This window comes from Lathyrus oleraceus, chromosome 5, assembly GCF_024323335.1.
Source record: "Lathyrus oleraceus cultivar Zhongwan6 chromosome 5, CAAS_Psat_ZW6_1.0, whole genome shotgun sequence".
Taxonomy (NCBI): Eukaryota; Viridiplantae; Streptophyta; class Magnoliopsida; order Fabales; family Fabaceae; genus Lathyrus; species Lathyrus oleraceus.
The window spans coordinates 153,103,577-153,119,963 of NC_066583.1; the positions used below are offsets into that span (position 1 = coordinate 153,103,577).

A 16,387-nucleotide genomic window follows, 5' to 3' on the forward strand; every position below is an offset into this window, starting at 1 on the left:
CAAGTCTCAAACATATGTATGAATATTATGAGTAATATTTATACTGGATTGACCCGCTATGAGAATACTATATAGAAAGTTATGCAAAGTGTCATAAGTTATTCTCATGGTGATAATGGTGTATACCACTCTTCGACCTGAAACCACTATGGACCCTAGATGTAGAGTCGAGTGCTTTATTGCTGATCAAACATTGTCCGTAACTGGATAACTATAAAGACAGTTGATGGGTACTCCACGAAGCATGCTAAGGGACATGAGTGACCTAGATGGAATTTGCCCATCCTGCATAACAGGATAAATGTCTATGGGCCCAATATTGAACTGGACAAGGATGACACGGTCTATGCCTTGTGTTCAATATAGACATAAGGGCAAAAGGGTAATTATACACATAATTATTATCACAGAAGGATTTGTCAGATCACATGATATTTTCGTGTCTTGGGTAGCAGTGATGTGTTGCTAGATACCGCTCATTGTTTATTATGTTAAATACGTGATTTAATATAATTACCAATGCCGCGAAAACCTATAGGGTCACACACAAAGGACGAATTGATGAGAGATAGAGTAATTAAGGAATACTGTAATGTACGGTTCCCTTAAGTGAATTATAGAACATCGTAAGGTACGGTGTACTTAAGTAGAATACGAAATATGGTAAGGTACCACACACTTAAGTGATTTTGGCATATTATAAGATATGGGCCATATACACTTGAGTGGGCTTTTTAGCTTGCAGCCCACACAAGTGGTTCTATAAATAAAACCACTTGGGTAGAAGCATTGTCACTCTTGCAATTTCGTTTCTCTCTCTCTCTCTCACACTCAAAGCCTTCATTCATAGCAGCTAGCACTGAGATTGAAGGAATCCGTTCATGTGGACTGAGTAGAGGCGTTGTCATCGTTCAACGTTCGTGATCGTCACAAGAGGTAACGATTCTATCACTGATCATGCCCATTCGTAAGGATCATTAAAGGAGAAATTTTAAATTCCGCTGCGTTTTGGATCGCAATTCTCCTTCACTATGGGTCCAAGTGGATTTGATTTTTCTTGTTTTTTATTTTGACTTATTTGGTCTTGGTATCCTTATACCTTGATCCTATGGTTCTTTGAATGATATTCCATTTCCACTTCATCATGATGACACATTAGGAGCTAAATTCTTCTTTTCTTGACCTAGTTTTGAGTTTAGTGGACGATGAAGCTCTTAGGAGCTTGGGATACATATTTTTGTAGTGTGATGTTTTTCCCATTTCATTTATTTATGTCTCAACTTCATTTTACATTGCTCATTTACTTTGATTGGACAAATGACTCCTTACCTGGATGATGTCCACCTCTTGGCTTGCTAGTTGTACATGAACTTTGAGTTTGTTTGCTTGTTGATACCTCTTGAAGTTTGAAGGTTGTATTCGATTATTTGAATAAGACTTTGATATTTTTCCATGGCCTATAAGTACCCCTATTTTGATCTTTGTTTATCTTGTTGAATTTTGATAAAGGATTCCTTTTCTAGGATATATCTTTACTTATTTACCAAGTTACTTGACTTTGATTTGTGTGTGAAGTTTGGATGACTTCTCTTGTTGCTCTTGAACCTCATCTTGAGTTAAATTATTGCACAATTCACACATCCCTTGATGTCATGTGTGTGCATTCATTGTTTGATTACTTTTTGCTTAAGCTTCTTTGAACTTGTGTGCTTGTTGGCCTATCTTTGAACATAGTTTTTGTGATTCATTCATGATGTTTGAGTGACTTGTATGTTGAGTTTAATATGTAATCTACTTATGAATTATGTGGTTTGATACCATTTTTTCCATAATCCTAGTTCATCTATACTTGCTTAAAGTTCATTTACCTTTAGGAGCATGACTAGGATTTGGTTTTGATCATTACTTGTCTGAATCTTTGAGTGTGCTTTGATATGATGTCTTTGTGATGTATTGAGTTTCTTATGTGTATTGAAACCATGTCTAAGCTCTTAACCTAATTATGAAATTCTGGTATCAAATATAAGATGTCGAAGGTAATGTCACGACACTAATATCTGAGAACACAAACAGGATAAAGACACAAGCAATTCTTAACCCAGTTCGGTGCAACTCACCTACGTCTGGGGGCTACCAAGCCAGGAAGGAAATTCACTAAAATAGAATCAGTTCAAAGACTCTCCGTACACTTCAACAAGTTACAGTCTTTCTCACCGAATCTCTACCCGTGCAATTTCTACCTAAGCACTCTTAGATATGAGAACCCATTCACTTCCCTACAATCACACCTGTGATCTTAAACAACAATCCCTTGAGAAAAGAAAACACTTTTCAATAACACAGTCTTGATTTTACTTCACAGTTTCAATCAAGAAGACACACACTTGATCTTGCTTCACAGCTTTGATCAAGTAGACACACACTTGATCTTGCTTCACAGCTTTGATCAAGTAGACACACAGTCTTGCTTAACAGCTTTAGAGTAACAAATTACAACCATAAATCAGTCCAATTCAATCATCAAAAGATGACTTGAATGGCATACAAGTCTCACGACTAAACAAGACACAAACCCTAGCTCTCTATATATTTTGCTCAGTATTAGTTGTGTTGTAAAATAGGTTTTCTAAGTCCCTTTTTATAGAAGCTTTCAGCTGGGCTTGGACATCTTGAAAACCCTAAATCTATTTTCCAATTAAATCTTTTCATAACAGCTGGTTAGATCTCCTTGGAAAATAAGTAAATCAGGTTGTAATCCATGATTGAATATGCATGCAAATCATATCTCCAATCATACATAGATTGCCATTAATTGTGCAATCACAAAACACCAGACATTCACACTGAATGTTCTGTGTACAAGATGTCATGACATCGGGTATGACATCCTGGAACAATCCTACATAATTCCATAATTCCTTTTATAATTTCCAGCAGGTACATACATATCAGATGCCATGACATTGTGTATGACATCCTGAAACAATCCTGCATAATTATGTTTTCCGTTTAAACACCAGCAGGTACATATTATCAGATGCCGTGACATTATGACATTCTAAAACAATCCTGCATAATTATGTTCTTGAACTCCAGCAGGTACATAGGATATCTCATGTTAAGACATCACACATAACATCTTGTGAACACTCTTTGTTTTACCAAAATTACTGCCAACACTTAGAACCAACAAACTCCCCTTTTGGCAAATTTTGGCTAAAACATATATTTGTCCTTTTTGTTCACAAGAAAACTATCAGCAGTTAAACAACAGTTTAAACAGCAGCAGAAGCAACACAATTACTAGCTATAGCTACTAGTAATACACACATGCACAAAGGTACTTCTCCTCCCCCTAAATTTGTGCAACACAAACAGAATTACTAGTTATGGGTGCAACTAGTAAGACACACAAATGCACAAGGGTACTCCTTCTCCCCATAAATCTGTGCACATAACAAACATCTTCTTTGATAATAACAGCACCTGTAACCACAACACCTGTAACAATCAGACTGTCATTCTGACATCTGCTTCAACATCAACACTTGTGCATCACATCAGACATCCCCTTTGACATCTGTAAGCAGAACAACATTCTGTTTTACAACAAGCACATCTCCTTCAATAATAGCTTTCCATCTGTTCAACTACATACATCTCCTCACAGCTCCACAACTTCAACTGCTTCCACATCAACACTTCTCCCCCTTTTTAGTCAAAATTGACCAAAGGTGACCAATTAGACAAAATAAATGTCAATTAGCCTAGCAGAGAATGTCAGATCAGATGTTATAACATTAAAAATGTTAAAACATAATTGTTCAGGAGATACAAACCATCATCATACACAACTGTGATAGCTGAGATAATGAACAAATCCATGGAACTCATTAAGAGCCCAAAATATTACAAACATGCATCAATGAGGACTGCCACAAATTACACATATTTAAAAAAACAGTAAAAACTTCAGCATCAACACATCTGGGGGAACAACTTCCATAACATCAGCCACAACAGCCACACCAAGAACAATCCTCACCACATCACACTTCACACAGTCTTCACCATAATCTTCATACCAGTCTTCAACACAAAAGGAGGGACCATTAATCAGAGGAAGAAGTATCACCTTCACCTTCAGAGCCTTCAGAGCTTTCAGAGCTGCCACTGGATTGAGCTTTTGACCTCTCTCATGAGGTATTGGCATCTGAATCTTCACCATCCTTCTCCATTTCTTCCTTTTCTAGGCTCCTAATAAGAACTTCCAAAGCTTATTTTCTTGCCTTGGCTATCCTTATACCATTATCCAGTTCCTTGCAGGTATCTTTTAATTGATCAATTAACCTCCCTTGAGATGCAAGCTCATTTCTGGCAGATGTCATGACAACATCATTGACATGACTTCCCTCAAACAACTTATAATGAATGGATATAGGGGATTTTCTTCTGCTTGGCATGTCACTTGTATTAAGAATGCCTGGTTGTTGACTCAAGATAATACCACAAATAATGGATGGGAAGGCAATGGGCAACTTCACAGCATTTGTGGAGGCATGTCTGATAATTTGGTCAAACATAAACCTTCCAAAATCATAGTTAATCCTGGTTCCAATTGCATGAATGATTCTTCTAAGACCAATGGAGATGGTAGAGATATGATTAGTGGGCACCCAGTTAGCTGAACCAATCTTGTGCAAGATGGCATATTTGACAGTTAGCTTGCAAGCTGATAGGTGATTCCTACTAGGCCATTCCTTAACTTGGCAAACTGTAATAGTCCTACAGACCTCATTGTCTGTAGTCTCTAAATCCACTCCTCCATCAGTTCCTCTTCCTAGGAACTTGTTGATAATGGTTGGTGAGAATCTCACACATTTACCCCTTACAAAAACCTTGCAGAACTCCCCGCTGCTCTTTTCATAAATATCCTCAAGGATATTCACAATAAACACTTTTACTAACCCCTCATATCACTGGGGCAGAGCAACCACAGTCTTCATCAGTCCAACATTTTTGATCAAATCCATCACTTCCTTTATCTCAACAGCCTCTTTTCCAAGCTCTCTTTCAATAGCTCTCCTCCTCTGAATGACAAACTTCCATTTTGCAGCACCATCTTCTAAATGAAAGGAGATATTGTCTAAGTGCACAACAATAACTTTTCCTGGAGACTTCTTAACAGCCTGCCTTTTTGCAGGGGAGATGTCTGGGACATCGTTTTCGACATCCTCATCAGAGTCAAAACTCTCTCTTTCTTTCCTTTTCCTAACCTCAACTTTACTCCAAGATTTGGAGGGTCCTACACCAACAACCTTTTTCACTCTTCTTGCTGTTCTTATTTCAGCCACACTCTTCCCTTTTCTAGTCCTCAGCTTCTTAGCTACACTTGGTTTTACAAGATGGACCAAAGTGTCATCCTCTTCTTCATAACTTTCTTCCTCCAGGTCAATAATATTCTCAGCAGTTTCATGAGACATATTTGCTGGTTTCTTGCTAGGTAGGGTTTTACCTAGAGAACATAGTCCCTCAACTGTCACTTCCTTTTCTGATCTAGATGAGTCATCATCTTTCTCAGCTTGGGGTTCCTCCTCAGGTGAGGGGTCCCTTCTGGACAGAGGGGTAGAAACACCCTTGACTGCATGCCCTTCACTTAGAATCCTAGTAACTAGGTTCCTAATGGCGCGATCAGCATAATGCATGTCATTTGGAAGAGGAGATTTATCAGGGATATTACCTTGCTTACTTCCAGCCATGGAAGAGGGGCCTGGGGCGTCACTTGGTATCACACAAAGAGGAGTAAAGTCCAGCACGTCTTCATCTAGAAACTCCATGGAGGGAATTCTTGTATGATGAGAGGGTTTTAAACCAGATGATGATGGATGTTGAGACATGTTATTGAACTTTTGAAAGAAATTTCTTTGCCCTAGCAGAGTTTCTCTGAGAAGTTGGATGGAGATGGAAATGGTTGTGTTTAGGTAGCGTGTGCAAATGGCATAGATACTATTTCCAATGCTAGGGAATGATTTATCATTAATGAGGCTCTTTCTTTTAAGTGGGCATACATTATTTTTATTTCCTTTTCCTTTCCACTTTAATTGCCATAATTTCACAAGAGTCCAAATCCCTAATTTCCCTCTTACATATTCAAATTGAATATCATCCAAATCCCTTGCAACCTTGTCAGCTAGTTGCATTTCATGCTTTAGAACTATGAATTTGTCTTCCACAAATTTTCTAATGGAGTGATGACAACAAATAATGTACTTGGTCCAACTGTGCTGAATATGATTTTTGGACATAGTTGCAGCATTCAGGTTGTCATAATATAATGTCATGACATCGTGTGTGACATTGTATACAATTATCAGTAGTTTCATCCAACCCAATTGAGAACAGCTGCTTCCATCTGATATATATTCATCATAAACACCATTTTCATCTTTCAAATGTGTAGGAGCAGGTATCCTTTCACTCTCCATCCCAATCTTCTCCACATTGTTCTTGGCACTTTTGATTTGAGATAGACACATAGTCCCTTGTGGCCCAGTTCCAACAAAGCTCTCTCCAATTTCAGACTGCATATGACTAGTCACATGTCCACCTATTTGATTTAACCTCTCAGCTATTTGGGCTGTCATGACCTTTTCTCCTTTGAAAGTGAGGTTAAGTCTGAGCTTCTGGTGTGACATCCTTGTCTAACATTTCCCACAGACTTGTCTTTCATCACTCTTGAGAGTTCCTCTAGTAGCTATACTCATCTTCATCCCTTCTTCTTTGACATAGGTACACTGTGAGGAATAATCAATTTGAGAGCTCCACATGTAACAATTGTCTTTGGTCCTGATTCCTTTCATAATCACTTCACTGTCTTTGTTAGAAATTAGACATTCAGTTTTGGTTAAGTTAACATTCAGACCTTGATCACATAGTTGACTGATGCTTATTAGATTTGCAGTCAAGCCCTTAACCAGTAGGATATTGTCAAGTTTAGGGACTCTAGGACAATCAAGCTTGCCTATCCCCTTAATTTCACCCTTTGCTCCATCACCAAAGGTGACATAGCTTATGGCATGAGGATGAAGATCAGTTATCAAGTCTATGTTTCCAGTCATGTGTCTAGAACATCCACTATCAAAATAACACTCTTCTTTGGCTAAGACTCTGAGGGGAATGTGAGCTATTAGACTTGTAACATTAGTCTTAGGAACCCATTGCTTTTTGTTAATAGGCTTGTGTTGTTTGGGTCTGGGTTGATAGTGAGTCTGATGATGAACAGGGGTAGGATAACCATACAGTTTACAGCAGAAGGGCTTCAGGTGACCAAATTTCCAACAGTAATGACATCTCCATCTTTGGTGTTTCCCTTTCTGCTGTCTTCTCCTTTGATGTTATGACATATGATGTGACATCACAGGTTTACTTTTATTATGAATGCACTTAGGTTTGGCTTGAGGTTTGCAACCAGTGTAACTGCTCTTAGGCTTAGAATCATTATACCCAATGCCAGATTTGTCTCCTGTTATTTGTCCAGTTTGGAGAATCTTGTCTAAGGAGTCAGATCCATTGCTTAACAGCCTCACATACTTGGTCATCTCTTCTAGTTTAGAATTTAAGAACATAGCTTCAGTTTTCAACTTGGAGATGGTTTTCACATGGTCTGCCTTCTCACTCTCCAACTGTACTATCTTCTGGCTTTCAGCTTGTTGATTTTCATCTAGCTTGGCATTCAGAACCACTTCTTCTGTTTGTAATTTGGAGATGGTTTCCAAGTATTCTACCTTCTCATTCTCAAGTTGAGTTATTTCCTTCTTCTGGATTTCAACCTGTTTGCACAACTCTACACTTTTGTGACACAACTTTTTGTAGGTAGAGGCTAACTCTTCAAAGGTTACTTCATCATCACTTGAGTCTTCATCAAATCCCCATATTCCTGTCAATGCAGTCACAAGATTTGCAGCTTCCTCTGTTTCACTCTCATCAGACCAAGTGGCAACAAGACTCATCTTCAGCTTCTTGAGGTAGGTTCCACATTCAGTCCTGATGTGTCCATACCCATCACATTCATAGAACTGTACCTCTTTTCCTTCTTTGGGCTTATCATCTGATCTTGCTCTTCTTCCAGCATTGTTGGATTTACTGATGTCAGATGAGATGTTTTTGACATTTGCCTTAGATCTTATATCCATATTTTTCAACAGTTTGTTGAACTGTCTTCCCAGCATTGCAACTTCATTGGCTAAATCTTCATCACCATCCTGATTATTTTCCTCTTCTGTGTTTGACATGAAGGTCATGCTTTTGGTTTTCTTTTCAGAACCATCATTTAATCCCATCTCAAATGTTTGAAGGGAACCAATTAGCTCATCAACCCTCATGTGGGAGATGTCTTGAGACTCTTCTATGGCAGTCACCTTCATAGCAAATCTCTTAGGGAGTGACCTGAGTATTTTTCTTACCAGTTTTTCATCTGACATCTTCTCTCCCAGGGCTCCTGAGGCATTAGCAATTTCAAGGATACTCATATGAAATTCATGAATATTTTCATCTTTTTTCATCCTTAAATTTTCAAACTTGGAGGTGAGCAACTGTAGTCTAGACATCTTTACTCTAGAGGTTCCTTCATGAGTGGTCTTGAGAATGTCCCAAGCATCTTTAGCCACTCCGCAATTGTTTACTAACCTGAAAATATTCTTGTCTACTCCATTGAATATTGCATTCAATGCTTTAGAATTTCCAAGGGCTAGATCATCCTCCTCCTTGGACCATTGTTCTTCAGGTTTCTTATCAGTTGTGGCTTCTCCTTCTTTAGTAATTACAGGATGTACCCAGCCTGTTAATACAGCCTTCCAAGCCTTGTTATCAAGAGATTTTAGAAAGGCTACCATTCAAGGTTTCCAATAGTCATAGTTAGAACCATCCAAAATTGGTGGCCTGTGAACAGATCCTCCATCTCTCTTCATTGTACCAGAAAGTATTGTCCCTAGATCTCACCCAGAACCAGAGCAGGATGCCTGCTCTGATACCAATTGAAATTCTGGTATCAGATATAAGATGTCGAAGGTAATGTCACGACACTAATATCTGAGAACACAAACAGGATAAAGATACAGAATGGTAAAGCAAAAGACACAAGCAATTGTTAACCCAGTTCGGTGCAACTCACTTATGTCTGGGGGCTACCAAGCCAGGAAGGAAATTCACTAAAATAGAATCAGTTCAAAGACTCTCCGTACACTTCAACAAGTTACAGTCTTTCTCACCTAATCTCTACCCGTGCAATTTCTACCTAAGCACTCTTAGATATGAGAAACCACTCACTTCCCTACAATCACACCTGTGATCTTAAACAACAATCCCTTGAGAAAAGAAAACACTTTTCAATAACACAGTCTTGATTTTACTTCACAGTTTCAATCAAGAAGACACACACTTGATCTTGCTTCACAACTTTGATCAAGTAGACACACACTTGATCTTGCTTCACAGCTTTGATCAAGTAGACACACACTCTTGCTTAACAGCTTTACAGTGACAAATTACAACCACAAATCAGTCCAATTCAATCATCAAAAGATGACTTGAATGGCTTACAAGTCTTACGACTAAACAAGACACAAACCCTAGCTCTCTCTCTATATTTCGCTCAGTATTGGTTGCGTTGTAAAACAGGTTTTCTAAGTCCCTTTTTATAGAAGCTTTCAGATGGGCTTGGACATCTTGAAAACCCTAAATCTATTTTCCAATTAAATCTTTTCATAAAAGATGGTTAGATCTCCTTGGAAAATAAGTAAATCAAGTTGTAATCCATGATTGAATGCGCCTGCAAATCAGATCTTCAATCATACATAGATTGCCATTAATTATGCAATCACAAAACACCAGACATTCACACTGAATGTTTTGTGTACAGGATGTCATTGAAGGAGAATTGCCATCCAAGGCGCAACAAAACTTAAAAATTTTCTCCATATAGTCATCCTTACGAATGGGCATGATCAGTGATAGAATCGTTGCCTCTTGTGGCGATCACGAACGTTGAACGATGACAATGTCTCTACTCAGTCCACACGAACAGATTCCTTCAATCTCAGTGCTAGCTGCTACGAATGAAGGCTTTGAGTGAGAGAGAGAGAGGGAAACGAAATTCCAATTAGAGTGATAATGCTTCTACCCAAGGGTTCTATTTATAGAACCACTTGTGTGAGCTTCAAGCTAAAAAGCCCACTTAAGTGTATAGGCCCATATCTTATAATATGCCAAAATCACTTAAGTGTGTGGTACCTTACCATATTTCGTATTCTACTTAAGTACACCGTACCTTACGATGTTCTATAATTCACTTAAGGTAACCGTGCATTACAGTATTCCTTAATTACTCTATCTCTCATCAATCCGTCCTTTGTGTGTGACCCTATAGGTTTTCGCGGCGTTGGCAATTATATTAAATCACGTATTTAATATGATAAATAATGAGCGGTATCTAGCAACACATCACTGCTACCCAAGACACGAAAATGTCATGTGATCTGACAAGTCCTTCTGTGATAATACTTATGTGTATAATTACCCTTTTGCCCTTATGTCTATATTGAACACAAGGCATAGACCATGTCATCCTTGTCCAGTTCAATATTGGGCCCATAGACATTTATCCCGTTACGCACGATGGGCAAATTCCATCTAGGTCACTCATGTCCCTCAGCATGCTTCGTGGAGTACCCATCAATTGTCTTTATGGTTATCCAGTTACGGACAACGTTGGATCAGCAATAAAGCACTCGACTCTACATCTAGGGTCCATAGTGGTTTCAGGTCGAAGAATGGTATACACCATTATCACCATGAGAATAACTTAAGACACTTTGCATAACTTTCTATATAGTATTCTCATAGCGGGTCAATCCAGTATAAATATTACTTATAATATTCATACCTATGTTCAAGACTTGATAACTCTTTATCCATGATCCATGAGATGTGATCATCAGTCTACAAACATAATAGTCTTAATGATTTAATATTATCCCACTTCACAATAAAGCTTGACTACAGATACTTTAAGAATAGTGTCCTTATGTTTAATGTGATCTCATGATTAAGTCATACTTGATACATTAAACGGACTAGCTATTCTAGGGACTTTATTAAACAAACATAATAAAGAAAAAGCCTTTTATTATTAATAAATAATTCGATACAAGTACCAAAGTATTGGCCTCTAGGGCTTACACCAACAGTCATGACATCAGGTCTGACATCCTGGAACAATCCTGCATAATTCCATAATTCCTTTTATAATTTCCAGTAGGTACATACATATCAGATGCCATGACATTGTGTATGACATCCTGAAATAATCCTGCATAATTATGTTTTCCATTTAAACTCCAGCAGGTACATATTATCAGATGCCATGACATTATGACATTCTGAAACAATCCTGCATAATTATGTTCTTGAACTCCAGCAGGTACATGGATTAAATCAAAAGGGTACAAAAATGGTTAAAATAAATCATAAAAAGTTATAAAAAGAAAATCAATAGAATGACAATTATAAAAAAATAAAACAAGTGACCTTAGAATTTGCTAATACCAAGGATCGAGATCATGGCCTAATGGGAAGCAACAAATGCCTCAACCACTCGGCCATGGGTGACTAGTTAGGAAATAAACGCACTCACTAATACAAATAAGGAAACTATTTAAACGGACAAATGGGCTTGGAGCGGAGGATCGGGTCGGATCCGACCCAACTCGGCCATTAACATAAGAAAACAAAAAATAAACCCTAATGACCGTTCTTCAGAAAACGTGGTCGCTCACCAAACGCCGAAACAAAACCTCCTTGCCTAGTCGCGCTAATCCTTCCAAAATCCTGGATGAAGCCTAAAAAAATCGCCGCTCAAAAATTTGAAAAGGAAAACAAAACCCTCTCTTGAGAATCAATTACAAACTTCTTCTACAAACCGAAACCAAACGTTTCACGCCTTTCAAACGGTCATCTTGTAGCAGTAAATTCATGACCATCAAGCTATGGATAAGCTAGACGTCAATTAAACCAGAGTCGCCACCACGCTTTTATTGTTTCCAAGGAAAAAGGGAAAAGTACGAACAAAACCCAAAGATAAGAAGTTTTCAAATCAAAACTAATAAAATGCCAGAGATTACAGGTAAGAGGGTTTGTTACACAAAGGGAAGGTGTTAGCATCTAAATTGTCCTAGGTACTCCTAGGGAGCCCTTTTTTGTGTGCATATGTGTTTTTGTATAAAATGATGTTTGCAATAAATAGAGTGGAGAGATGAGAAAAAAATTCATTAATTATATTTTTTTGTGTTTGACAAGACCTTCGGACTTGTGCATACGTACCAACATAAAATGAGGGATCAAAACCTCGTAGTTCGTGGTAACAATTTCAAAATAAGTGCATTTCTTTTAACAAAATTTCAAGTTTAACAAAAGCACCAAAGGCCTAAAAAGGCTTGAATGAGTGTTAGTTCTTTTTGTCTTTTTGAAATTTTAAGTCAAGTATAGTTAAGTCTATTTACAAGTTTGATTAAGAAAAACGAGCTTAAAAATGCAATGGCATAAGGCCAAAGTTTCTAATTTGCAATAGGTCTAAGTTTAGAAAAACACAAACAAAGAAGATTTAAAAGGGGGGAGAGATTTGAAATTAAATAAGTGGGGAGGATATGAAGAGACTAATCCTAAGCGAAAATTTAAAATTTAAGAGTTGAAAAGATCTGACCAATGGGCTGCAATCCAATAGACAAGAATGTCATATAGAAACCCAAATCTCCCTTGGACGTTAGAATCAAGCAATATCAATACACAAATAGTAAGATGAAGATCAAGGCATCAAATAAAGATAGCCACATCCAAGCTTAACAACTTCATGATCTTCTTCATAATTTCCCATGCATTAGATGAACTCAAAGACAGGCACTAGGCACAGGTTCAAAGTAACAGCTCCAAAAGACCATGTAGCAGATGATGTCAAATGGGATCACAATATTTGCTTCAGGTGAAGTTTCAAATCACAAACACTTGGTTTCATAAAAGTTGGCATTGGCCAAGTCCTTTTGCATAGGGAATGCTGCCTAATTCTAAGTCCAAAGTCTCAGAGCCAACCAACAGTCCACACAAAATGTCTTTTAGGGTTTTTGTTGTTATTATGTACATTAAGGTCAAAAGGCCACAAACATAAACAAGTATATACAAACTCAATATAATCACAAGATATGGCTTAAATGAGCAAAGTGAAAATGACACTAAAGTAAACAAGTTAAATGGTATGAATAATCACAAATGAATAAAGACTCAAAATTAAAGTGCATAAAAGTAAATGGCTTGAAATTAAATTTTAGTTGTTAGTTGATTAGTGATCGCGACTTTGGTAAGTCAATGTGAATCGTGAGTGCAAATGCACAGTCCTATCACATAGTTTTAAAGATTATCGAATCCACAAGGACTAATAATCGTACGTATAGTGGTCTGAGGTTACTATGTAAATCTAAGAAGAATGATTGTTCTAAGATTGGAGGGATGGAGAGAAATAATTATAGAATAGAATAAAGATAAAGATATAAGATATAAGATATAGGGGATATCGGTATGTAATACATCAAACCTCGGGGATTCAATAGATAGTTGGTGTAATCTTATTGGTTAAAATATTCTTCAGTAGAAATTACTTATAGAAAGGACTTAGCCTCACACTCTCGTTTTATTGACTCTGACCATACTCCTAAACTAGAATGCTTGGCTCTCGCGGTCTCATTTTGAATTTAAAAGTAATTTTTGAATATAGATAAAGTCTAATTAATCCTAAAGCGCTCTCGCTATATTTAGGATCAATGCCTAGTTTCAGCTATCTGGTTAAAATCTCAAACTCTCGTTTTAATTGACCGTAACCTTAGTTTGTTTTTTACTCTCGTACGAAAAACAGTTTGATTAAAATAAGAAACTAAAACCGGAAATATAAGTTTTTATAAAAACTAACACCAATTATTTATTGAATCCCGTCGTTTCGACGGTCTTTACATACCGATCCCTAAGGGTTTAGCCGGACATAGATCCGGTGACGGACATGGCAATTAGGGAATTAATCATACAGTAAGGCATAAATAACTAAAACAGTAAACAATAATAAACCTGGATGGTAATTTAGGAACTGGAATTGAATCTTGAATCTTCGATTAAATAATTCCGGCAGGCTTTGGCAATGAATATCTCTTACAATTGAATCCCAAATGCATAAAAAACAATGATCCGTAATAGTCCCCGATATGGAGAAACTATCACTTTTACAATGGTAAGAAACTGCCTAGAAAACTCAAAGAAAAATAGTGCTGAAAATAATTAAGCATAAACTAAAAACTGGAAAAAGAGAGAGTAAACTAAAAACTCGGAAGAAGACAGAGAGAGCCAACGAGTCTGAATGGTCCCCTTTTTATATACTTTTCACATTTCTCAATTGTAGCAAGAGTAGTGGAAATCGTGGTTAAAAGGGTGGAGAAAAAGTAGGAAAAGTGGGGAGACTCGGTTGTGGCGGTTGCCACAACCCTAATTCCATGATGAGTGGCAAACGCCACTCTTGTAGTAACCGCCCACCACTTTTCAAGGGTTGGTGGCGGGAGCCACCTTCCTTTTGGCCCAATATGGCGGGCGCCACATCCTTTGGGTAATGGGCGCCACAAGCCCATTTTCTTTGGTGGCCCATTATCCCATTGGAAACCTCAGTTCCTTCTCTTTTCTTGCCTTTTTCTTTACTTTTTGCTATTTCCCATTTTTCTTGCGATAAACCTTTTAATCGATAAATACGTGCAGATAAACATAAAATACTGTGTAATAAATAGTGTCAATCGAGTAAAAAGCAGTGCATATAGAGCCAAAAGTACGATACGTTTTCACGTTATCAAACTCCCGCATACTTAAACCTTTGCTTGTCCTCAAGCAAATGCCGCGTACATGAATAAAAAGTTTTGTAAAATATTTGCAGCATACATTATCAAGACTCATAGAAAACACAGTTGCATTCAGATACTCATTTTAGTCCATAAACTTTACTTTGGTTCAAATTTGTATTAACAGGTACTCACTTCCACACTAAGGGTATCGTTAGAACACAAAGTTGCAATGTTGCAACCATAAGTCTCCCTCCTATACAAGCCAACCCGAATCATGTTGTCATGCCCAAGCCTACCTTACTAAACCTTCTTTTTATCCTTTTTCATTCTGGCGCAATCACATTAAGCCCGTTATCCTTTCACATTCATAGCAAGATAGTCTGTTAGTGACTATGATCTCATCATTATTTATTTATTTCTTTTTCTTTTTGCACTTTGGCTCAAATAACATTTGAAGATGGTTATACTGTTGGGCTATATGACCGGGTGAGGGTCACCTAACTTAGAGGGAACAACGTTTTTCATACATTTTGTAATCTTTTCTTCTTTTAAGCCTGAAAATCATACACTTATTTGCATCGACTTCTTGCGTAGTATGTGCTTAGGATGATGCTGACTGCTAGAAAAACTACTTAAGGAAATATTAAAGGATAGAATTTAAGGCTATGGCATGACAAGTACTCAAATCGATCTAATACTTGGGAGATTTAAGGTGTTAAAGCGATACCGATCTTATAAAGCTTTTCCAAATCTCTACAATTCAACCTCAGTTTGATTTATAGTTCAAAATTTTCAAAAGATGCACTGTATTTCTAAGTCTAGATTTTTGCAAAAAATTTGTATGGCTCAAGTAAACAGGAGAATTAGTAAACAACGGAAACCACACATAAAGACTCGACAACACATTGATATTTAACTCGACTGACACTTTAACAAAAATTAAAATAACCATAAAATTATAAAATAACAAAAAGAAATAGCAATAATATAAATCTAACTAGAAAGTGGTAAATAAAAAACGGTAAAGCTTCCCCCCCCATACTTAAATCTTGCATTATCCCCAATGCAATGACGTAAGATAGGAAAGAAAGGTAGAACATGGTTTATTTTGCTACTGATGCCTTCTGCCACATATACGTGGACGTCCACCGTTCCCTGGCTGGTGAAGTGGCGTATAGTTCTGGAGATCTTCCACACGCATTGTCAGTGTTGCCATTTCATCGATCAAGCCATACATGTTTTGTTCGGTCCTGAAGGCATAGTCGTGCTGATCATGCTGCATTTGGTGAATGATTTGCATCATTTTAGTTTGCTGAGCTCCCATGGTTTGGATTTGTAGGTCTCTCTGAGCATCTAATTCTCTACGCTGCAGCAGTTCAGCATAGATCTCATCAAGAGTGGCTGGTGCCACATTTCTTCTTGGTCTCTGACTGGAAGATTTACCTGCAACATTTTAAAATGAAATGTGTGTG

The 16,387-nt window shown here is 37.5% G+C and overlaps 1 protein-coding gene across 1 annotated transcript in view; it reads left to right on the forward strand.

Annotated features, from left to right (window-relative positions):
• LOC127079386 (uncharacterized) overlaps nucleotides 1–15,159 on the forward strand; it is a 28,745-nt gene extending 13,586 nt beyond the window's left edge. The window contains exon 2 of the mRNA XM_051019768.1: nucleotides 15,100–15,159. Within this exon, the coding sequence (XP_050875725.1) occupies nucleotides 15,100–15,159 (60 nt within the window). The remainder of the gene's footprint in view (nucleotides 1–15,099) is intronic.
• The last annotated feature ends 1,228 nt before the right edge of the window (nucleotides 15,160–16,387 follow it).